Raw genomic sequence first — 25079 nt, 5'->3', positions numbered from 1 at the left:
ATCTAAGAATTGTCAAGAAATTCTCCCACCTGAGGTTTAGAGCTCTGCAACTCCTCCAGAGATAGACTGAGCCTCATGGCTTCCTCTCTGGTTAAAGCATTCATGGTTAGAGCATTCATGCCAGTTAAAGCTTTCATGCCAGGTCATTGCATGCCAGTTCAGATATACAGTAGGTTTGTACTTAAGCAGTGCTCTGTGAAATGCTCAAACCTTTAAATATTTGCTGTTTAAGCAAACCCTGCTTTAGATTATCCATCACCATATCCCAAACTTTACTGGTGCATTTTTTTCTTTTTCGAAATATACAGCTATGGATTACCTTTATTTTGCAGCTATAATAATGTTAACTAACGGACTGGCTTTATTAATTTGAGGATAAGTGAAGGCAATTTGTTGAACTGGATTTTTTTCAAGAGTACTAGAGTAGAGGGAGCTGGATACAAATGCACACCACACCAAAATGAATATTGGTGTGCATGCACAATTGTTGTTCTAAAACAACAATTGTGCATGACGTTTGTGGTTTTAATGTATAAAAATATGAAAAAAAATGTAATTATTTGAATTCTATAATAAAGCTTTGTACCTAATTGTATATTCATTCTGTATGGTAACTAGATTAAACTTGTGTTAGTTGTACGGATTATATTTGAGGATTTATTTTTCTCTGAATAAGGGACCTCTGACCTCATGTGGAACAGAAATGATAGCATCTAAATGCAGGATACCATAATAAAAGGTTGTAATGCAAATATAAAGACCAGAAAAACTTTTTAAAGAAAAACGCAGCAGAAGTAAGGTAGGTTGTTGGCTACTGAAGGTGAAATACCAGAAAGGCTGTCATAAATAAAACAAGTCTTAAGTTCAAAGCAGTTTAAATCTCAGTAAGGCCTGATAAGACACAGATGGAAACAATAAATATAATCACAGGCAGAAAAAAGTGGGAGAGCAAATCCAGATATAAAATTCACAGGCAGACTACTGAAATAAAACAGAGCCCATAATGTAAACAAGGCACGAAGGGGCCTAATGAATTGAAAAAGAGACACTTAAAGCGAACCTCTAGCGTCTGCACATCATGACACATGAACTGATCACAACTAGAAAGAGAGATCCCAGCTTGTCGGTACGAAAACTGTAAGAGAACTAAAATGAGCAAAAATAAAACACATAAAAATTAAGCTGTTGATCTATCAAAGTGCAGAATATTTACTAATGCGTTATACTCTGCTGTATGGCTCATTTAGACTCTTTTACGAAATGAAGTGACATGATCTTTTTTCTCCCTATACTGGGGAAATTCAGGTATATCACCAGTAAAAATGCCAGGCAAATGAAAGAACAAAGACACACCTACCAATATGCAATATTAATAAGTGAAAAATAAACTTTGCTGCTGTAAAAAAGAGCAGATTGAGATTTTAAAGAAATTGTGATTTACGCGGTTTTAAAAACAGTTTTTTTATGTCTTTGCAAAAATATAAAAATCTTTGGAAAGATTTAAAGGTATTTACAAAGGAATAAAATATAAACTGGCGATGAACTTCTCTGATCTCTTTTCTTCCCTTTTTCATGCTAAATTAGGTATGTCTCATTTTATATCCCCCGGTTTTTCAATTTGTCGTTTGAATATCTTTAGATCTTTTTATTTTTTTAAATCATAATTTCTTCCTGAACAGGTTAAACATCTCTACTCAGTGGAGCGATTAGGTTTTAAGTATTGAGCCTAATGTATCTCTGGGTTGATTGAAAACTACAGGAAGTTATGTGAAGGAATCACAGACTTTTCATATGGAAATAGCAATGACCTAAAAAGTATGATAAAAAAAACAAAAAAAAACTTTTCCCCTCATTCTCAACATAAATAGATTGTTGTCATTGGCACAGGGCCAAAGGAAACAAACTTGTTTTTATTCAGATTGTTGTATATTGTAAAATGGCTGCCCGTTAATTGTGATGAAATTTCTTTCTGTTGTCTTTATTAACCAAAAAAAAAAATTGTGTCAGAGCTTGACCAAAACCACCTAATTGCTCTAACAAAAGCATTGGCGTTGCTGTTGACTAAATACCTCAGCAAGTTTATGTTGAGCAGTGTATCTAAGCAAGAAGGGCCTAGAAAATGTGACATAGTTTAAATGTAAAATTATAAAGCTGGTGAGAAGCAAATAACTGAATTATTGTTAACTGGATCTGCATAAATTATGACAAACTTAAGGAGAGATCTTGACTTTATTGAATTTTTCCCAAAGCCATTTTTGTACATAGTGGTTGTTCTACTCTTTCTGGCTTCTGTGAGGGCTGTGCATCAAATGTTTAAGTTTTTAAAATACTCTTCACATTAGAGACTCTGAGAAAAACAAATATTTATGAGAATAGTTTTCAGCAACTGAGATATTTCAGCTTCAACTTAGTAACCATATAAAATAAAACCTATATGGTGAGTGAAAGTGAGACCAAAAGCAATTAACTGAATATGTCAGCAAAAAACAGATAGCTGTACACTGTACAATCAGACACAATGTCATTTTTAATCTCACTGAGACATTAAATCAGATAATTTCTCGTTAGGGTCACCAATATTATTATTATATCAGCAAGTTATCAGAGGGAGAACTGTGCACTGGAAAAAAATCAAGTTGTTTTTTTCTTAAAATAAGTGCATATGTTCTTGGATTGAGGAGGAAAAAGAGATATTTTGCCAATGAAACAAGACAATTTATATTTAAAATAGGAAAACACAATTGCATTGTCTTATTTCAAGTGCATATTACCTAATTATCTTATTTTAAGAGTAAAAATACTCATTCCACTGGCAAACTACCCTATTTACCTACTCAAATAAAGGGTAAATAAATTAATTTAAGAAATCTTTACTTATTTCTAGATCGTTTTTCCAGTGTGAACCTAATTCATTAAATGGGTATGATTTCCTATTACCTATATATGTTCAGTTATATGCTGGTATAATCAGCGGGATGTCCAGCCATCATAAATATGTGTATCCCAGGGTCAATCTATTTGGTAACAAAGGTTTAACATAACAAAATAACTAAACTCATAAAGATGTTGTCGGAGGGTGTTTTTAACTGCTGTGAAATTATTCCACTTTTAGGCTGAGTACATTTGGTCTTAATGATCATAGTCTGATTTTGAAGAAAAAGTAAATGTTTGCACATTATCCTACCTGTGAGGTATAGGGGTGGCAACACCATGGTGTGTGGCTGCATTTTACAAAGCAGATGACATCACCAGAGTAGAACAATTTGTAAAATTGTCAAGAAACATCTGGCACATAAGGGTTAAAGCTCAGTGACCCAAGGCATATCACCAAATCAGTCTGAAAGTGGCTTCAGGAAAAAAAAGTCAATGTTCAGGAGTGGCCATCACAAGTGTCTGATCTAAAGGCTGGAAAGTGATTTCATAGAAGCTGAACTTTAGGTGTCTGATGGGCAGATCAGGTGGCAGCTAGCACAGCAGTTGTACTCGCATTGCAGACCACAGCACTTTAGCAAAATCAATACGGGGATAGTGCACAGACACACACATAAAGAATAGCAACAGAACTGCAGAGCAGACTGATGGGATTACAGTTGTCGCTTGGAATCAGTGATAGGGTGTTTCAGGCTGCAGCTAAGCTGACTAGACATTTAGCCTTTGGTTACTGCTGCCCAGGGTTGTAAAGTTTCATGACAGCGTGGAAGAATGCTTTTACACTCAAATATTGATGTTGATTCATAATTATCATTTTTTTCAGTATTTGTCATTTCTTCCGCTTTCATCAACATATAAATATTTTAAAGATGATCGATTTTATTTGCTCTAAAGATGCAGAAAATCCTTTTCAATATTTTCCCATACTTCATTTTCATAATTTTCTGTTGGATTTTACCTAAAAATGTTGAAAAACAAACAGTTCAGAAACTGCTTTTAGCTGATTAACTTTAATGGGATGCTTCTAATTATATGTCTGTTTGTTAAGAAGCAAAGCTAATTAAAAGACTACAGATTACCTTTTCCTAATAATTGTTAGTATTCTAATAGAAATTTGATTTAGTCAAATATAACAGAATAAAAAAATATATGAGAAAATAGAAAAAAAATTCTCCAGGAATTAAAAAATATTAAATGTTACAAATTTTTTTCTAAGAGCACTGAAAAAATGTGTTAAATAGAACCAATAAAGGGTATGTTTTTTTCTTATATAAGGTTGTTGCGATGACACTTATAAGCAAAAAAATAGAAAATAAACAAAAGAAAAAATTGTTTAGCAGCTTTCAAACCTCTTATCATGATCTTTGAACGTTCTTCTCTAACATTTTTCCTATTCTTTCTATTTTTTTTAGGGTATCAGCAGTCTCTTCAGCTCTCTTAAGGTAGTCAGACTCCTCCGTTTGGGTCGGGTCGCCCGTAAACTGGACCACTACATCGAGTATGGGGCGGCCGTCCTGGTGCTGCTGGTCTGTGTTTTTGGGCTGGCTGCACACTGGTTGGCCTGCATCTGGTATGTTTGTCCCAGATCAGCAAAACGTTACATAACGCTTTTTTTTTTTTTACAGGAATATTACAGAGCATTGATTGCATCTATTTTATACCAAAGGGGTCACTTATGATGCTGATCTGTGCTTTCATTATTTTGTATAAGGAAATATTTTTATGATTCATTGAACCCAGAATCTCAAAGGCTAAAGAGTTATTGCACTTTCTGGAGAAATATTGTTTTTCTCATCTGTATGTAAATTTATGGAGATGGGCCTCCAAAATCTAATCAGATCATCGACCCGACAGGGGGGCTATAGAGTGTAGTGGAAGCATTAAGTTTCCATCATGTGTTGTGTCTGATTTATTATGTTAATGAGAAGGTTTACAGACATAATGAGGAAGACATTATCTTGAATATCTAAATCTACACCCACACAAAACAGGGAATCAGTTTTTTGCTGTTGTTTTCATTAATATACTGATCTTTTATGCAGATGTGTTTTTTTTCTGTTTCGTTGGTTGTTGGTTTTTTTACACACTTATTATAAATGTTCACCCACTTTTCGTTTCCCATGGAGGCTCCAAGCGGGGTGGTTTTGCGTCAAGCGTCGGTCCAGACGCAGTATAATCAAACCTGAATAAATGTACCTGATGGTGCTCCAAAACCAGACAGCCATACCAGTAAAAATAGCTCCTGTGTGGTTTCAGCGGTTGCCATGGACACATGCCGAGCCGCGTCGGCGACTCGAGAAAAGTTTAACCGTCGTCAACTGGGATGACAGCAGCGACTGCAGGAGCTGGCTTCCTGCTCTCTGCCTGTCATTTTCTTTTACCCAGAAAAGAATGGAGGGGGCTGAAGGGTTACTTTAATACTATGGCTGTAAAAAACAAAAGCAGATTATTTGCCCTTGAATAAGAATATTGGATTTTTTTTGTTGTTGCTTGTTTTATGAAGAGAATTGTTATTTTTTTTCCACAGAGGGGTAAAGGAAAGCACATATTTTTGTTGTGTTCATTGGGAGACAAGAAAAAAAAAAAAAAGCTTTTATACAGGAAGCCAGTTATTTTCATATGCAAATAGCGAACCCAGACAGGTGCTCCTGATGATGAATTGTTTTTTCCATGCAAAATCCCTCAGCTGTTGAAATACTCACTGATTTTCTTTATCTCATAAAAATAACACATAGAGAGGACTTTTTTTTTTACTTTAATACATGAAATACTTCAAATGCAATAGTTGTCAGTTTTTTTATTTGTTCTTTTGCCATTATTTTTAGTTCTTTCTACAAATTAATATTTCTGATTTTCTGATATTGGACTGATTTCTGATATCAATACAGGATCAGGAGACCCTTAATTTTTACTGTGCCTCCTAATTGAATAATTCCGGCCATTTTGATCGCTTTAGGCTGATTTGGACAGTATTCTTTTGTATTTACATTTATAGGGATTTTTGTAGACTTTTATTGTTTTATTGTTAGTTGTTCATCATGTAGTTTAGTTTGCTTTACTTACTTTTAATTGCTTTATTTTACTTTTCTTACTTGCTTTACTTACTTTTAATTTTAAATTTTTTTACAATTTCAGTGTTTGTTTTTGTCACAGCTGTGTCTCTCTGAGGTAATAAATTTTTGGTAAACAGGTTGAATGTATTTTTCTGTTGTTTTTTCTGTTTAGCTATTTCACTTTGATTCCCCTTTGGTCATTCCTCAGTTAAAAATAACTTTCAAATGTCTTTTCTGCATGTTTTCTTTTTTATAATTTATTGATTTTGTTACATATTTGGAGAAACACTGTAATTATCTCATTGTGCAAAGGGTTCTAACCCGAGAAAATTTGTTGGTTTTTTTTCCCCAATAATAAACATTTTTATAGAGTTCAAACAACTTATGAGTCTCTAATCAGACCCCACAGATGGTTAGTTGGGTGAGAAGGATTCTGAGAAATGTTTTCCAGCATGTCTTTAGGATGCTGACGAAAGCAAAAACAAACTCTTAAATAGTTTTTTTTTCAAAAGGATTTAGTAAAAGTATTTTCAGGAACATCAAACAACCAGAAACGCTTTCAACTATTTAAATGAACTTAGACATGCAGTGGAATGCTAATTTAATTACTTTTATTAAGAAATAATATACTTTAAAAACAGAAATTAGAGGAAACTTTTGTTTGTTTTAATTTGAAACATGGTGCATGTGGTGTGATAATCTACCAGTGGTACAGTGACTTAAAAAAAAAACCCCAGCAAAAACAGCAAAGAACATAATAATAATAAAGGTTAAAGTAAAACGATATAATATCCATAACACCTGGAAAAAAAATGATTTGAGCCCATTTTAACCCACATCACAGCCTTGCATCGTCATATTATCAGCTGAGGACGACGTTGTTGCCTCTCCCTTTACAAGCCCCGATATTTTCTTGTTCTTTTGTGGCTGTTTTGTTCAGTTTTGTTTGTGTATATAAACCTGCTACAGACACTTAGTTGTTGCATCATTTTTTTTTTCATTTTGAATTAATTGCCTGCTACCTTATTTTTTCCCGCACAGACATCTTCCGCCCCACCCTTTCATTTTATTAAACACACAGCAGTATATTTGTGGAACTTTTTCTTTGCTCCATAGAAACTCTTTCCTTCAGGGATTCCAGATAAAACATTGTTGTCCCTTAAAGCTGTACTACTATATTGCTGGGATGATGATACATAAGTCTCTTTTATTGTCTAAAAATGTACAATTGCAGACATTTTTGTGTGCAACTTTCAAATGTGCCAACTAAGGAAACACAAACTGCTACTAAAATCTGTTTCAGGTTTGATAAATGCCTTTGCAGGCAGTAAGACATTACAATAGCATATTCCCCATTTCAATATTTAGCACTTTTTGGTCATCAGCATATGTTCTGCATAAAGCTGTCTACTCATTATAGAAACGCAAACCCTGTGTGTCCCCGGTTAGCAGATCAGCTTTGCATCCACTTTCAAGTTTGTCTGTGTGTTTGTTTTTAACAAAAGCCTTCATTACATCAGCGGCATGCTGTGTTGTCAGTCTCCTGAACTTCTGAAATATCATTTGATCACAATTGAATCTTTCTCTTATTGTGTTAAATATTTTATCTAAGGGCCTTTTTTTCTTGGGGGGGGGGGGGGGGGGGGGGGGGGGGGGGGTTAGTCCGGAGGTGAGGACTGGATTTTTTGATAAAAAAGATTTTTTATCAACCTAAAAATGCAGGATCAAGATCCAAAAAAGCTGTTGCTGTGTGGACATAATAAGTTACTTTTATTATTAACATAAGAGCCTTCTGATTTGAACAGTAGCTTAGTTTTGTGAAAAGTTTTCATTGTGGACTTTGCTTTGTGAGGAGGTTCCATTTCTACTCTCATTATACTTTAACTCCACAAAACTGGGTCACTGGGATGTTTATGCTCATATATTTAATGATTTTTTTTAACTTTCAAGAGGATATATTTTGTTTACTTTGGTTGGACAGACAGAATTCTGGAAGTTTTTTTCAGTGCTGTTTAATGTTTATTTAGTTAATTGCCTGAACATTGTGCCTTATAAATGAAAACCAACGTTATGACAAAATCGAATTGAACTATATCATTATTTTTCCTTCAGGTACAGCATTGGCGACTATGAGGTGGTTGATGAGGAAACCAATATTGTCCGCACAGACAGCTGGTTGTACATCCTGGGTAACTCGATGGGCAGGCCCTACCGCTTCAACGTCAGTTCAGGGATATGGGAGGGCGGCCCGAACAAGGACTCCCTCTACATCACCTCCCTGTATTTCACCATGACCAGTCTGACCAGCATCGGCTTCGGCAACATCGCTCCGACGACCGACGGGGAGAAAATCTTTGCTGTGGCCATGATGATGATTGGATGTGAGTGGAAGTGGTGTCTGTTCTCTCTACTGATGCTGATATGTGTTACCTGAGAATGACATTGCAATGCACTAATTTGCAAATAAGTGAATTATTAATGGAGTCATGGAAGTTTTGGGAAACTTCAACCAGATGATAGACCAAGCACTATGTTGGGCTTTGACCTAGATTATGCTGTTCAGTTTGATCACCTTATAATGTATTTTTACACCTATATTTGGCCTTAATTAACACTGAATCACATTGTTGGGTTGCCGTTTCACCTAAGCTTAGAACAAGACTTTAAGTTATGTAACAGCTTTTTAAAGAAATGTAACCTAGTTCAGGCTTTATATCCACAAATTTAACATCATACAGAGAAAGCACTAATAAATTACCCTCCCTTAGTTTCCTTTTCAATCTCAGCACTGCTGTCGCCTCCATTCAGCCTAGTTTAATACAATGATATAAAGTGACATTTTACTCATTATCCTTGTCTGTTGTGTGATAACATGGTAAAATATTTAGATTTTCTAGCACATGCTTTCTGTTTCGATACTGAAAATAGTAAGCCAGAAATGGTAAATAAGATGCTAAAATGACAGGCTTTGGGTCGATTTTAATAGTTGCCTACAATGCCTCGCAAAAGTGTTCCCACACTTATGTTCTCATTGAGAATTTAGAGCAAAGTATCTTATTATTAGGAAGAGGGAGGAATTTTCTAAGAAATCTGGCATGTGTTTGTATTTGTTACACCCTTACTCTGATACTAGGAAATACACTTTTTAACTAAAATACAAAAAAAATAATATTAATGTTGAATTAATCTTGAATTCAACACCTAAGAGTGTGAAATATGGGGGTGTCAGTGTCATGCTGTGAGGAAGTTTTAAAACACAAGCACAGGGAAGTTTGCTGAGTCAATCTGAATAGAGATGGAGCTAAAAACAGTAAATTTATGGGGAAAAAATAATGTGGTAGAGGCTGAACAGTTCACTGAAACAGCCAAAATGAACTGATTTAAAACAAGGCTTTATTATGAGTTTTTAGTCAAATTCAGGGCTTTGAAAATCTATGAGAAAAAGACCTGAAAATTGATATTCACAGATGCTTTCTGTCTAATTAGATTGTGCAAAAAAGGAATGGGCAAAAACATTAGTCTCTGGTTGAGCAAAGTTGGTAAAGAGATAAAATCCAGAAATGGCAACAAAGATGAAGTACAAAAAAAGGAGCAACTTAAAGAAAATTGGTGCTGACTATGAATGCACGCCTTAGTTTCCCCTTTTTTCCCTTTGGTTAGTAGATTTTTTTAATTTACTTTACATTAATGACTTTACTGTATATCCCCATTACTGTAGATTCTAAATGACAATTGGCACCATGCACTCACCAATTCACCACAGTTACATCAGAAATAATACCAATCATATCAGTTTGCTATTTATTTGTGAGCTTAAGTAAGTATGTATTACCAACAATTCTTCTGTTTGCTCTGCTTTCAGTAGTATTGAAAGCATTCAGTGGGTTTGAAACCTCATCTCTACTGTAACCAGCATTACATAACAAGCCTTTCTATCAGAGCGAATATTTAACATGATATAGAGAGCTTTAATGAATGGCAAGATGAGATTTTCTATCACAATCTCATCAGCACTGCTGTCGGACTCACTCAGTCTGAATCAATACAATGACCCAGGGCTACTGTGATAACACAGATATTTAGATCTTCTAGTGAACACTTTGTAATGCCCCCTGAAAGTCGTAGGCCTGAAATTAAGTAGTTTACAGTATCTTGCAAAGTCTTTACATCCTTTAAATGTTTTCAAATTCAGTTACAACCACAAATTTCAATGTACCGTTTAAGTGTTTTTAATGTTTAATTGGGCAGGAAGATTTGTAGAACTGATGCCTTGCAGCAAGAAGAGGTGTTGGGTTCGATTCCTGCCCCAGGGTTTTTCTGCATGGCTGGAGGGACAAGATTTTAGTTGAAGAGTGACAAAAAAACAACTTCTCAAAAGAAAGGCCAAGAAATACCTTTTCTGTGTGTGTGGGGGGGGGGGCTGCACAGTAAACGCCATCCGCACAATGCAACATAATGCTGGCAGCACCATACTGAGGGCTTTCAGTTCTTCAAAACAGACAGGGAGGATAATGGAATAACAGGACAAAGTGAAATGCAGGGTGTTTCGGATAGAAACCTATAAAAAAAAAGAGATTAAGTTTCACTTTCCAGCTGGAAAACAACTACAAACACGCTTCGTTAGAATGGTCCAGCTCGAAACTACATCCTACTAAATCCTACGGAGAAAATTCATCCCAAAGGCTATTCCCCCACTACCCGCTACCATGACAACCAGTCAGAGTTTGTAAAGATAGCGACTAGGAGCAAAGGATAACACGTTAGATGACGGCTGAAGCCGATGGGCTGCAATAGTCTGCTCTGGAAAGCTTCTTTCCCCTTATAACATCATAAGGGGAATGCTTTTCAAACAGAGCATTTGGTAGCACACATTAGCAAAGAGGTGGAGCAAGGCAGTTAGAGTGGGAAAAAAAATGTTCATTCGTGAATCGCATACACAGGCTTCAGGACACATACCACTGTTACAAAATGTTTATAAAGTGAATTTTGCATAATATGGGACCTTTGAGACTTGCAAACTGTTGTTGAAAAGCCAAAAAGAATGGGTAAAATTTCAGTCTCTGTATTTACAGTAGAGATTCAACTCAGCTGGAATTTAAGCCAAAAGTGGTTCAACACGTATTAAAGGTATTGTGGAGGATTTTTGCAAATTTTTTAAAAGCCCTCCCCACTGCACTTAAAAAAAATGTGCATGAACAACCCTGTACCCGCTCCTGAGAGGGAACGCCATGCAAGAGCATGCACAAGCCCATTTCTCCTTGTGCACACTCTGTTTAAAAGTTGCTGTTCTCGTAGCTCATACAGGCTTACTGTGTCCCCCAAATCCCTCAATCCCTATATAGAGCAGAGACTATATAGTGGACTTTAAAGTGAACTCACTTAACTTATCGTTCAGACATATGATCATTAATTTTTGCTGCCTGTTGGTCACGTAACTCCTGCTCCACCACACGGTGCCTGTGCCATCTTTGTTATTAGTCGCCGCTGTTGGGTAGGGGGTAGCATATATCTGCCACTTCTGAGGCCTTTCTTTTCTTCTCATACATTTCGTAGAAACTTTTTCTCTAACAGCCCTCGTCCATTTTTAAAGACCTGTGGTGAGGAAAGGTGAGCTTCGATGACTGTTTTAAACCGTAGCTCACCACAGATACACTATATTGCCAAAAGTATTTGCTCACCCATCCAAATTATTGGAATCAGGTGTTCCAATCACTTCCATGGCCACAGGTGTATAAATTCAAGCACCTAGGCATGCAGACTGTTTTTACAAACATTTGTGAAAGAATGGGTCGCTCTCAGGAGCTCAGTGAATTCCAGCGTGGAACTGTGATAGGATGCCACCTGTGCAACAAATCCAGTCGTGAAATTTCCTCGCTCCTAAATATTCCACAGTCAACTGTCAGCTGTATTATAAGAAAATGGAAGTGTTTGGGAACGACAGCAACTCAGCCACGAAGTGGTAGGCCACGTAAACTGACGGAGCGGGGTCAGCGGATGCTGAAGCGCATAGTGCGAAGAGGTCGCCAACTTTCTGCAGAGTCAATCACTACAGACCTCCAAACTTCATGTGGCCTTCAGATTAGCTCAAGAACAGTGCGCAGAGAGCTTCATGGAATGGGTTTCCATGGTCGAGCAGCTGCATCCAAGCCATACATCACCAAGTGCAATGCAAAGCGTCGGATGCGGTGGTGTAAAGCACGCCGCCACTGGACTCTAGAGCAGTGGAGACGCATTCTCTGGAGTGACGAATCGCGCTTCTCCATCTGGCAATCTGATGGACGGGTCTGGGTTTGGCGGTTGCCAGGAGAACGGTACTTGTCTGACTGCATTGTGCCAAGTGTAAAGTTTGGTGGAGGGGGGATTATGGTGTGGGGTTGTTTTTCAGGAGCTGGGCTTGGCCCCTTAGTTCCAGTGAAAGGAACTCTGAATGCTTCAGCATACCAAGACATTTTGGACAATTCCATGCTCCCAACTTTGTGGGAACAGTTTGGAGCTGGCCCCTTCCTCTTCCAACATGACTGTGCACCAGTGCACAAAGCAAGGTCCATAAAGACATGGATGACAGAGTCTGGTGTGGATGAACTTGACTGGCCTGCACAGAGTCCTGACCTCAACCCGATAGAACACCTTTGGGATGAATTAGAGCGGAGACTGAGAGCCAGGCCTTCTCGTCCAACATCAGTGTGCGACTTCACAAATGCGCTTCTGGAAGAATGGTCAAAAATTCCCATAAACACACTCCTAAACCTTGTGGACAGCCTTCCCAGAAGAGTTGAAGCTGTTCTAGCTGCAAAGGGTGGACCGACGTCATATTGAACCCTATGGATTAGGAACGGGATGTCACTTAAGCTCATATGTGAGTCAAGGCAGGTGAGCAAATACTTTTGGCAATATAGTGTATATGCCTGAAAGTGCGCATGTGCAGAAAAAGAGAGCTAACCGGGGATGAGCACGTAGGACAGCCTTACGTAAGCATATCACCAGAATTATTGACAATTAGGAGGACCACTTATTTAGATGATCCACCAGGAAATAAAAGATCATCCTCTATAACTTTAAGTTAGAGAGCTTAAGGGATGGACATTTATCATATTGTTTGTCCTTATTCTGATAAGGATGTTTGTTTGTTGTTTTTTTATCTCATGGTTTCGGTTAACATCTTGATATGATTTTAAGTCCATATTGCTCAGTCCTAACCTCAATACAAATACATTGATGCTTGAAACAGTTTTAAAAACATTGATCAGTTTCCTTTCACTCCACTCATAAATCCCAATGAATTTCTAAAGTTTTGGAATTTAACAACCAAGGAAAAACTTTGCTACTTTTTTCACAAAGTCTTGTTAAATGTTCATCTTTTGTGGTTATAAATAAATCAGTATTTAGGATTTATAGGGTTGCAAAATTTCCCTTCTTTTCACGTTGTGTAATTGATGAGGATCTCTGCTTTTGTAGCTCATATTACTGCACACAGAGAACAACCTCGGAGCAATAACTGACACTGCCAGATCAATTTAGCACAGCGCTCCCTCTGATCCCACCGCAATCACCCCTCACCTCCGCTGTACTTTTGTCAGCTACAGTCTCAACCCTGAGAGCAGAGAAACAATCCTGCACACACGCCCCCACCCCTCTTCTCCCGCCCTTCTCCTCCTTCTACTTTCTCTTCGATTTGCCTGTTCGCGTTTATGAATACTCTCTCGGGTTGGAGGTGGGGTGCAGGTGGGGGTGGGAGGCAGAAAAAACTCATTTTCAGACCCATCTTTGTTTCAAATTTTCATTGTGAGAGACAAATCACCTTAAATCTCCCAAAATCCGACAGCGTCGGGAGGATTCTGTTGTAGATGCAATGTGTACTCCGCGGCTGTTCTCTATGAAATATGGATGCACTGATTCTTGCTATTTTTACCAGCGGCATTGGATCAGCGCTGGCAGTGGAGGATCACAGCGTGGGGAGGGATGGTAGGGTGGCATGGGAAACAGTAGGGGGAAGAGGGGAGGGGGTTTACTGTACATGTGTCCTGTTTCCATAGAAACTGGTGGCCCCGGGGCTGGAGTTTCTATCAACTGTGCTTAAACTACCTGCAAATGAGCCAGCTGTTTGAGGCCATTCAATGATGTTTTGTGTGACAGTAAGCTCATGAGGATGTTGCCTGCTGGATGAAGCTCTACTTTCAGAGAGATTGAGTTTCCTCTCTAACAGCATTTCCTGCTTGGAAAGAGGCCCAGTCATCCACCTAAGTCTCTCTAAATAGCCACAAACAGTATTTTGGGTCTGCAACCTGTGATGGCATGTCTCTACAGCAGAGGGATGCAGATGATTCCCCCATTAAAGGAATCCTGAGCTGGTTTTAATTAGCATTATTCCCCTACGCAGGTTTTTCAGCACTTTGATTGAGCGCTGTGAAATAAACAAACATGCACCGATGCATGCGCAGGTTACTGTCATCGCCGTCAGAAGATAATTGAAATGTTTGGCTGGCATGTTTCCCTCTCCGTCCCTTCAAGCAGGGCTAATTAGGGCTCCATTGCCAAGAGAACACAGCTCACACAGAGCAGACATCTGATAGCTTTGATCCAAACCCTCACGCCAGCTGTTCCACCTCTGATCCGCCGCTTGACTCTTTTCTTTTCCCTTTCTGATAATTCTTCCTTCAACTTGTAATGTTGGACTTAGCATTATGAAAAGCAACTCCAAACGTCTTAAACTGAAGCCGTAATAGTGAGTTTTCCCTTTTGGCAAGATGTCTGATAATATTTGGGCCTAGTTATTATTAATTCTCTGTAATTTCCCAAATGATTTATTGAAGCATTTACAGTAAAGCCTAAAATAATATTCAAGCTGGAGACTTGATTGGTCCTGATCATCCACATTATTTATGAGGCGCCTTGCAAAGGAACAGCTTTCATGCCCCTGTCAACCACACATCTCACTGCATTTATAGCCTGATATTACTGTGTGTGTTGGACTAAAATTAAATCATAAACACGTCAGGCTGAAAGTTGCAAATTTACCAAGACATGATTGATTAACTTAACTAGCTGGGTAAAGAAAGCATTACTCAGAGAAGCCAGAAAGAGGTGCATGTTACTCTGGAGGAGCTGCTGAGCTCCACAGCCCTGCTAGCGGGATACCTGTCTATTGTCTCCTTTGCAACAATTCTTATAGAGGATTCAGCAAACATTCAGGAGAAGCTGTTTACCTTGAACACCCTACTGATGGTGGCAGTATCAGTATCTGGGGATAGTTTTGTTAAAGAAAGCTGGTGAAAGTTGATTAGGAGTTGAATGTGGCTAAATTCAAGACAATCTCAAAAAATATTTTTTAATGAATCAACTCTATTTTGTGTTGATTTATCATTTCAAATGATCCAAATAAAAACATAAAAGCAAGTGGATGTGAGATGACAAAATTTTTAAAGGTTATGAATACATTTACAAGGTTCTGTAGATGGGAGAGTTTTTCAGAGCTGCAACCATTGGTCCAAAACAACAAAAGCTTTATAGAAGAATTACCAGACCCTCTCTCATTATTAGGAATTTGCCAAAGGGATCTTAAATTATTCACAGACCAAGAAACCAAAAATCTTCAGGTTTTATAAAGAGATTACAAGAGAAGGAATTTGATCCGAATTTTAGGATTTTTGCATCTGAGGCTTTATTAGAACCATTAAATATTTGGCCTCTAAGTAAACAAGAAATTTAAAAAAAAATAAAAAAAAAGTTATCTTGGTGTAAATGATTACTTTTGGTTTAGGTCTTTTTAAGAAGATCATGTACAAAGCCAATGCGTTGTACCAAATCTCTATTTGCTCCCAACAAATTTAAGCTCTTTCTCAGGGGGCTAGTTTATACCTTCATATGACATAATCAGGTAAATATATCCACATATAGTTAAAAGCACATGACTTAAGCTTAATTTTATATAGAAAAGATCAATCAAAATCACACATTTAGGTTTGACTTCTGGCATGGCAACATCACGAAGAACAACAGCAATAAAGAACATTGAGGGCCACAGGGAGTAAAAGTCCTGGAGAGGTCTGAAAACAAAATGAGCATCTCTGGAGCAACCTAAAAATAGTTCTGCACTGATGCTCCTCACCCCGCCTTTTTTTCAGCCTGAATGTTTCTGCTTGAGGATGCAGGAAAAAAAAAAAAAAAAACTTCCAAAGACATTTTTTGATGCTGCTGTTGTTTTCAAAGTTTCCCTGAAGAAGCATTATGTGAAAGGTCTCGCACTTGAGAAAGTATAAGAACCTTTCCATCTGCACTCTGCTGTATTTATTGATTATGAAAGTTCTTATTTTCCATCCAGAGAACATTCCGCTTGGCATGAGTAATTTTTTTCTAAGTTGTCTGAATGAAAACACATTTGAGTCCCAAAGAGACAATTTCAACCAAAAAAAAAATTTTTTTTTATAATTACATGAATTTATTTATTAGATGAATAAAAAAACAAATGAGCAATGAAAAAAACAAACATTACTTGTCGTTTAATTAATTATGGTTTCTAGAATTTAAAATTATGTTGTAGTTGAAACAAAATATTTTTTCATATCAACATTTCTAACATATCAACTCGACAAAGCAGTTTTTTTAAGGACATTTCTAATGTTAATAAAGAGTTATAGCCAAAGCTTGTATCAGAAAGTGATACTTTGTGGTTAATGAGGAAAACCTTTTTTTATATAAGAAATGATAAAAAAAAGGCATTTATAGCTTTTTAAATCAAAATGAAGTCAGTAAATTTCCTTTTTATCATCGATGGAGGTATTGTATGTTTTCATTGTATCATGAAAACAATCTATAATCTTGCAATAGTTGATGTCATATCAATTCTCTCTGTGTTTCTCCAGCCCTTCTTTATGCCACCATCTTTGGTAATGTGACCACCATCTTCCAGCAGATGTATGCCAACACTAATCGTTACCACGAAATGCTCAACAGTGTCCGGGACTTCCTGAAACTCTACCAGGTCCCCAAAGGCTTGAGTGAAAGAGTAATGGATTACATCGCCTCTACCTGGTCCATGTCACGGGGTATTGACACAGAAAAGGTAGGTTCAAATGTTACTGATATTCTCTATGCATTTTATTCAAAATATATTATATTTATGTCTTTTGGAGGATATCAAGGTAATATTATTACTCAGAAAGCAAATAAAATGTAATGCCTAATGTTTTCTCTGCAAAAGTAACAACATGCAGTCAGTTAATTGTGAGGAAATAGCTTCAAAAGCCAACAACCCCACCCTCATATTAATACATTCCCTCTTTTGTTAACAGGGGTTTAAGTTATTTAAAATGAATCAATCTCAACACTTCTCCTGGATAAAAAATAAAGCCTAGTTATTGACAGATCAGCTTCGCAGGATCCAGCATTGTCATGAAATATGTCTATAAATGAAATCCATTCGTAACCAGTGACATTTTTTCCACAGATCTTTCACAGAGAGAATAACTGAACACTCTGGAGGCATTAGTCCGATTAATAGTGGCCCATATTACTGACAGAATGTGAATGGTGGCCAAAATGCAAATGAGATAATTCATGATATATTTCTTGATACCTCATCTAGCAAATCAAAAGGGTCTGGACAAGGCAGCAATTGCTTTCCCTGATCTTTTATCATTTTTGGAAGAAATTTATACCGGTAATTCTGTCTGACGCAAAGCAAATCTGATTACATTACTCCCGATTCTGTAAGATTTCCCCTTATATCTATTTTTCCCTACAAGGAAGCAAAAAGTAAGTTTAAGAAAAAAATTCTTAATTTTACTCTGTGCATATTTGATCCTTTTGAGTGACATTCATAAACCACTGTATAATTTAGTAATAAAAAAAGAACACACTGCTGAGTTGCATAAAATGCATTAACATAATATATTTATTTGAAAAGTAAACAGCAACAAATGTTAAGAGATAAATAAGAGAAAGGTAAAAAAACAAAACTTTTTCTCTCTTTCAATCCTCAAAAATCTGATAAGAACTGATGAAAACTTTGCACAACATGCTGCAGGCAGTCAGGCTGCAGGCGGTCAGCCTTCCTCCTCACAAACTGTAAAAAACAACCTTTCAAGGATTGTTTTTAAGTGAAATCCAACTTTAATCTCTTCAGCACATAACCTACAAAAATTGTGTGTATTCCCACTATAGGATATAATCTGGTCTCCATGCAACAAACAGCCTCGTATCAATTATAACTTTCTTTAGTCAGTCACTTTAATATCATTGACCTGTAGTATCTATGGATTCGGTCATCATCTCTTTCCATTAAGCAGGTTCATTGTTTATGAATAAATAGGTTAAGGTCTCTCTTTAGCCCTCTGTAACTATTTATTTTAACTGACAGGGATAACAAATAAAAATGTTGTTATCAAATTTGAAGCTAATCTGTTGGAGTTTTAGGTCAGTTGGCTCTTTTTGATTCTTTTTGAGTGTTTTATCTCAATGCCTCAGTTTTCTGATCTTTAAAAGCTGTTCCACATCTGGCATTCACTCACCTGTGTAGCAGGTGATACTGTTCCATACTGTTCTTCCTGGCTTATCAAACCAGATTTTTTCTGTTTGTTTTTTTTTATGTGCTCCTGCTATCCTCATCTCTGCATTTGGGTCCCAAACAATACCAAAATAATGAAAAACTGCTTATTTTTTTTGTAATTTTTGATTCATAATTTCTTATATTGACTTAGGCATTTATTGCAACAGTTTATTATATTAGAGGCATTTTTAGCCAAAGTTTTAAGTTGTAACAGATGCTCCAAGCGTAGAGAACCCGCATTTTATTTTACCAGGAGCTTATAGTTTGCCTTAATGTGTTCCTCTATCAAACTACAAACTTGGGATGAGCTCTAAATAAATATTTTCAATTACATTAGAATAAAAAAGATCCTCAGCAGTGTTATTAATATACCCATTAGTTTTTTTGTGGATTTACAAACTTTTCATATAACGTTTTAAAACAGTGTCTGCTTAGATTTCTGATTTTTGTCATGATTTTATCTAAATAACTGACCCACATGCAGAAGACCAAACAGACAGACCAGGGGAAAGTTTAACAGGTTTTATTGAGAGTAGGTGGAGAGGAGTCTAGTGCTGCTCTGAACACTGTCGAACCGGGACTGAAAAGTGAAGGGGAAGATTCTGCGGTTAGTTCAGGCTCAGTGGGAAATTTGTGTCTTTGATTTGAAGAAGAAAATTAAGGCAACAGGACTCACGTTTCCGGAAAAAGGTGTCTCTTGTTGAATCCAGTCGGTGTGGGTTGTTCCAGTGAATGACTTGCTCGTTGGAGGGCGGACAGGGTTTACCCAGGTTGCGGTGTTTCCTTGAGGAACGGAGGAGCTGACTGCCACTTAGTTTTCCTGCGGTATTTGAACGGTTTCCTGTGGAGATGAATCCCCTGCTCAGAGAGAAGCCCAAACAGTTCTTGGGGGAAAGTAGATCCAAACCACTAGCTTGAATCCTCAGCTCAGTTTGATGCTCAGAGAATCCTTCCAGGGGGGAGAAGGTCCAAAAAATCCAGTTTGCAGGATGACTTCCTGCCGAGAGGCAAAGACAAAAACAGCAAGGTTAAAACTCAGGTTGACAAAATCTCAGTTTGACTCAGCAAAACTCAGCTTGGCTAGAGTACCCAAAACTGGCAAACACTGATGTCGAGGTAGTGGCAGTCAGCAGCTTCCTTTTCCTATCTTCCTTTTTAATATACTTAAACCTGCTTCATGTTGTCAGATGACGAAATTTTTCTGTTGCAAATAGAAAGCATTTGCAAACATCTACTTAACCCCCCCCCCCGCCCCCGAAGAATATTCACTTTACGCAGCTAAAACTATCAACCATGGCAGTGATTAACTTACTTTTCTTTTAAGAGGCAAGTTAAAAAAGAGACAGTGGTGGAATTATTGATATGCATCCAGCAGTTAAATAGAAGACTGTGGATAACTACTGTGGACCAAACATTCACTGGTAAGGATCCATTGGTAATAATGTAAACATCTGTTAAACACTTTTTTAAAAGGCATACTTACTAGAGTTCCTGAGAGTGTTTACTGGTAAATGTAAGAGCATATTCAACTATGCAATGTCAGGTCCATTATTCAATCAAAACAACTTTAAAGCTTCAGGAAAATACATCACCGATACTGTTAGAAAGAATGGGTTTGATTTACAGAGGTCTCAGGTCAGGGGTAATAGGAAAGGGTCAAAGGGCTTTGGGTCAGCTTTATCTTGTTTTATGGTGATACAGATAAAATGGTGATACAGTTAAAAAAAAGGAAGAGAAACAGTGGATGAGGAGGCCAATCTTCCAAGCCTACAGTATAGGTTGTGTTTAACAGCCTGATAGGCACGGTTCTTATCATATCAAAAAAGAAAGTCATGTCTGGTTTGAAAAAAGGGTGTTTTGACAAAAATGAAGCAAGGTGGCTACGAAAAAGAACCCATGTATATATATTTATCATTTTGTTCTAATTACAAACCTAAAGATAGCAAATAGATAATAAAATAATAATAATAAAATTATTATCACTCAAAGCTTGATCAACACAAATTTAGGGCCTCAAAGATGTGTATTAAGACCAACTGGGATCCAGTAATAAAGATTTTGATTTGCATTTTGACTTTTTAATCATATTTGGCTTATATATATATATATGGAATATTGGAAAAAAAAAAAATTGACACTACCATTGTGTGCTGTCAAGTTATAATAGTCCTACCAAATACATTTTTGTATGTTAGTGAAAAAATAACTAGTAACTATCTTTTTTTGATATATATTTAGTTGTATTCCAAAATTGTTAAATTAAGAACATTAGGAATCCATCTCCGAATGTCATAAAAGATGCCACAGGGCTTTATGTTGAGGATTTTTTTTCCATATGCTTATTTCTCCTCTACCTTCCCTAGACTCAGGAAAAAAAACTATAAACTACACCTTTTTTTCAATTTCTAGTTCCAAAGATATTTGTCAGTTTTATGTTATACTTGCACGCTTATTTTTACTGTATACATATGTATAATAGCAATATCTTTCTATATGGTTTCATTAAGGTGTTTGTGTAGGTCAATATCAGAGTGCGAAATACGGGGGGGTCCGGGGGAGCTCGACCCCTCCGATTAACCCATGAGACCCCCTGAAAGCCACAAAAGCAAAATTTAAAGTGGTTCTTACATTTTTTTTGTCATTAATGGTCACTAAAATGTTTTTAAGCTCAACATGTCTAGTATTAAAATTCAAAAGCTTTATTAACAAATATGTTCTGTTTTTTGCCAAGTGGAGCCAGCCAATCCTGCTTGCGTATGCAAATTAGCCATGTGCTTTTCCGCAGTTAATAACACGGGCAACGTGGAACAGATTGCGTGAAGACAGCAGGTCTTCACTCCTGTTTGTGGACCTCAACGGACCTCCTCTGGACAAATTCGACCCATTTCCATTCGTCAGAAACTGGATTAAAGCAGGACATGTGACATTTTATATTTTATTTTGAAATTGAATGTTAAAATTTTAGTATTAGGAACTGATCTTATCTGTTGTGCCTGTGCGCTTTATCTGTTTCACTGTTGGTGAATGAGAAACGTCCTCTCGAGTCCTTGTATGTCTGGTGAATCTGAAAAATTGACATTAAAGCTGACTTTGACTTTGAAATGTTATAGGCCTACTGCATATTGAGAAAATTTAGATCGGTATTGCGCAACAATTGGGAGATCAGGACCCCCCCCAAATATTGACAGGTATTTCGCACACTGGTTAATATAAATAAAGTAGGGATGCACGATATAATCGGCCCCCTATCGGGATCGGCCTGTATCGGCCTTAAAACTGAATATCGGACATCGGCCACCCCACCGATATTTAACCCGATATTTGATCAGCTTCTGAGTTTCTAAAGTCTAAAAAAAAAATACATAAATACTACTTCTTCTTCCTCAAAAAAAGTTTTTTTACAGACTTAAAAACTTCTAAAGACGAGGGAAAAATATTGATACATTAAAATATCACAATATCTTCATATGCTGATATATTGCCATTTAAAAACACCATATCAGTCTCTTACTAATGAAATATTGCTATATGTCATCGTTATGCTACAAAATCCCCCGAAAAATTTAAGAGATTTTGCCATATTTTTATATGTTGATATATTGACGACCTATCGATCTATTTTACTAACAAAATCTCACAAGAATTTGCAAAATATCACGAGAGTTTGTAACAGAACGATGAAATTTCACGAGATTTCGAAAGTAAAATAGATCGATACCGCGTTTTTAAAAATCAATTTGATATCAGCATATGGAAATATATTTGAGTATATTATTTTTTAAAGTGTCAGAAATGGATAACAAAACTGCTATTTTCAATGACTGCTTATTTTTGTCCAGCTTTAATATCGGCATCGGTATCGGTTATCGGCTACATGAGTTTTAAAATATCGGCATATCGGATATTGGGCAAAATCCCAATATCGTGCATCCCTAAAATAAAGGGTTATTGTCTTTGTACTTTGAACTTAAATTAGATCGCTCAGAGAAACAATTATTCAACTGTTTCAGTAAAACAAACTAAAGAGGATTAAGAGGTAAGAAATGATTACTCTGTCTACGATTAAAAGTTGTACTGTCCACCTCAAATTATGGTCCCAACATCACTCACTTGAATCCTAAGTAGTTTAGAAATGTTTTTGTTGTCATCTACATGGTTATTCCTTGTGAAAAAAAGGCTGCACATTTCACCTGGATAGCTCCCTGATTATCCCAAGATGTCTCTTGTGTAAGAACTAATTAATCAGACACCTTTTTTAAGCCTTCTGCTTGAACTGACCCAGCTGATACCAACATGCATTAAGAGGAAGGACTGCCTTCTAATGACCATTGATCTCAGCTGGTGCCATAACTTTCTATTGCTTTTTGAACCTTCCTTTTCAAATGACATAATTTACTGTAGATGCATTGTTGGTCTAATTTCTTTGGGTGGGGACTGGATGGTTTCTTACACACATCTGGTGAGAATTTTATGTTTTTAGATACATGTTCAGGTAAAATAAAAATGGAGATCCATTTACTGCTTACGGTGTATAATCCAGTTTTGGCTCGACACTATATTTGCTCATTTTGATCCCACCCGCATTGTCTATAGGGATGTAAATTGAAAAGATAATTAATCTTGCTGGTTTTAAATGTAATTTATCTTTTAACTGAGTTATAAGAGAACAGCCAGGGTCAAGTGTACACTCATGAGGACATCTAATCAAGCAGATTTTCCTTTTAGAGCATCGCTCGCTGTGATGGAGTTATTTACCTTGATCTGTACACGGCTTTCATCTTTTTATATTTTAAACTTTCATTTTGTGAAATTACTTTTGATCATTGTCTGTTAATATATTTATAATTTCTTATGGTGTATGAATCTTTATTTCTTGGTCTAAAAATGTGAACTTTTGAGTTAATTTGGATGATTCAAGAGTGTTTATATTTACCTTTGTCAGTGACTAAGCTTTTGAATTAAATAATATACTATCATATTATTGTTATTATTAAGCAGTATTATTATTTTCATATCACTTATTTGACAATATGCAGGACAACTGAATTATAAAAAAAATACAAAGCTTTTTCTTTATTAGTTTTTTTTCCATCAAATTCATATGTTCTTATTTTTCTAATGGCTCACATTTACGTCCAGCTCTGGATGTTGGCAGATGATGGTAGAATGAGCTGAGTGTTTTGAAATTAGACATTTAAAGTGGAAAACAGCAAATTTGGTCTGGAGCCACTCAGGTGATTTGAGGCCAGAAACTGTTCATTTGTGCATCTAATTAAAAAAAACACTTGTCTAAAGTCCAATCATTTGATCCAATCATTTTATTTGAAATTAGAAGCTAAACTAAACAACACATACATCTTACCACAAGGATTTCTTTATAACTTAATGTTGTAATCAAATGTTAAACTGAACCCATCGAGTCCCTTTAGTTTTTTACTGGATCTTTGTGTGTTTTCAGGCTCAGGCTGAGCTAAAGGTCCTAGAAACGGCACATAATCTCTCTGCCTGCCATTTATCTTCAAAGAGATTTATTTTAAAAGTAGGGCCCTGCGACAGCCTGGCATCCCGTAGAGTAGGTGTATGTGAACAACATGATGCCACTCTGTGACACTCAGCATGCAAGCAGAAAGATGCTGCACTGATAGCTACCTTCGCTCTTTCCTTTTGTAAGACTGAAAGATGAAAAGTGCTTTAATAAAAAGCCTTAGAATTGATTGATTTTGCTTTGGATATGCAAAATCTCACTGTTACACAAAAGTTCAGACTTTATATTCGGTGCAATGCTTCAGTGATTTAATACAAAATCCAATGCTCAGTAATAAATGACCAGCAGCAAAAGTATTGATACCAGTAACAATCCCTTAAATTAAGTATTTTTAAAACATTTCACTTTAAAACTTTTACTTTCCACTTGATTTCTGCCTGTGGCTGGATGATAACCTAGTGATATGTTGAACTCCTTAGATTTAGACAACACTTATTGTCAATTAAATTTTGTTTTGTACAGCTCTCATGGCATTTCCAATTCCTTAAAGTTCTGCAGTGATCAAATGTAAACATTATGGAAGAAAAAACATAGTGCAAAAAAAACTCATTGATATGGTCAGTTTGATGCAAAGTCTTTGACGTGATTTAGATTTTTTTCAACATTCAGATGTCTGATGGCGGTTGGGAAGAAGCATCTTAAGCTGACTACTGATTAAGTTGCTTCACATACACTATGCAGTCAAACAGGTTTGTCTCTGAGAGGGAACACAGGCATCTTTGAAAGGACAATGTAAACGTAAAATAATCCATAAAGACTAATAAGAAGTATGAAGTATTTATTTACATTTCATCAAAAAAAAATTAGATGTCATAATTACTTAACTCTACATGCAGAATTGAACTGGGACTTTAACTGGAACTGCTTTCTTTAGTCAAATGAAACCAAAGTTGACATTTACAGTGACATTTACATGGTGGCGTCAAACAAAGGATGAATATGTGGAAAAGCAGGTCCTGGTCACCATTAAGTATGATATAGCAGGGTTTCTTAACCCTGGTCCTCA

The 25079-nt window shown here is 36.6% G+C and overlaps 1 protein-coding gene across 6 annotated transcripts in view; it reads left to right on the top strand.

The window, feature by feature from the left end:
- kcnh1a (potassium voltage-gated channel, subfamily H (eag-related), member 1a) overlaps positions 1 to 25079 on the top strand; it is a 97652-nt gene that overhangs the window by 36211 nt on the left and 36362 nt on the right. For all 6 annotated transcript variants that reach the window (XM_038295670.1, XM_038295669.1, XM_038295667.1 and 3 more), the window contains 3 exons: positions 4344 to 4501; positions 8097 to 8365; positions 16844 to 17043. In XM_038295670.1, coding sequence (XP_038151598.1) covers positions 4344 to 4501; positions 8097 to 8365; positions 16844 to 17043 — 627 coding nt within the window. The remainder of the gene's footprint in view (positions 1 to 4343; positions 4502 to 8096; positions 8366 to 16843; positions 17044 to 25079) is intronic.

The sequence above is a fragment of the Cyprinodon tularosa genome, unplaced genomic scaffold (genome assembly GCF_016077235.1).
Source record: "Cyprinodon tularosa strain WSP-4 unplaced genomic scaffold, ASM1607723v1 ctg359, whole genome shotgun sequence".
NCBI lineage: Eukaryota > Metazoa > Chordata > Actinopteri > Cyprinodontiformes > Cyprinodontidae > Cyprinodon > Cyprinodon tularosa.
This window is presented reverse-complemented; position numbering and strand designations above follow the sequence as displayed.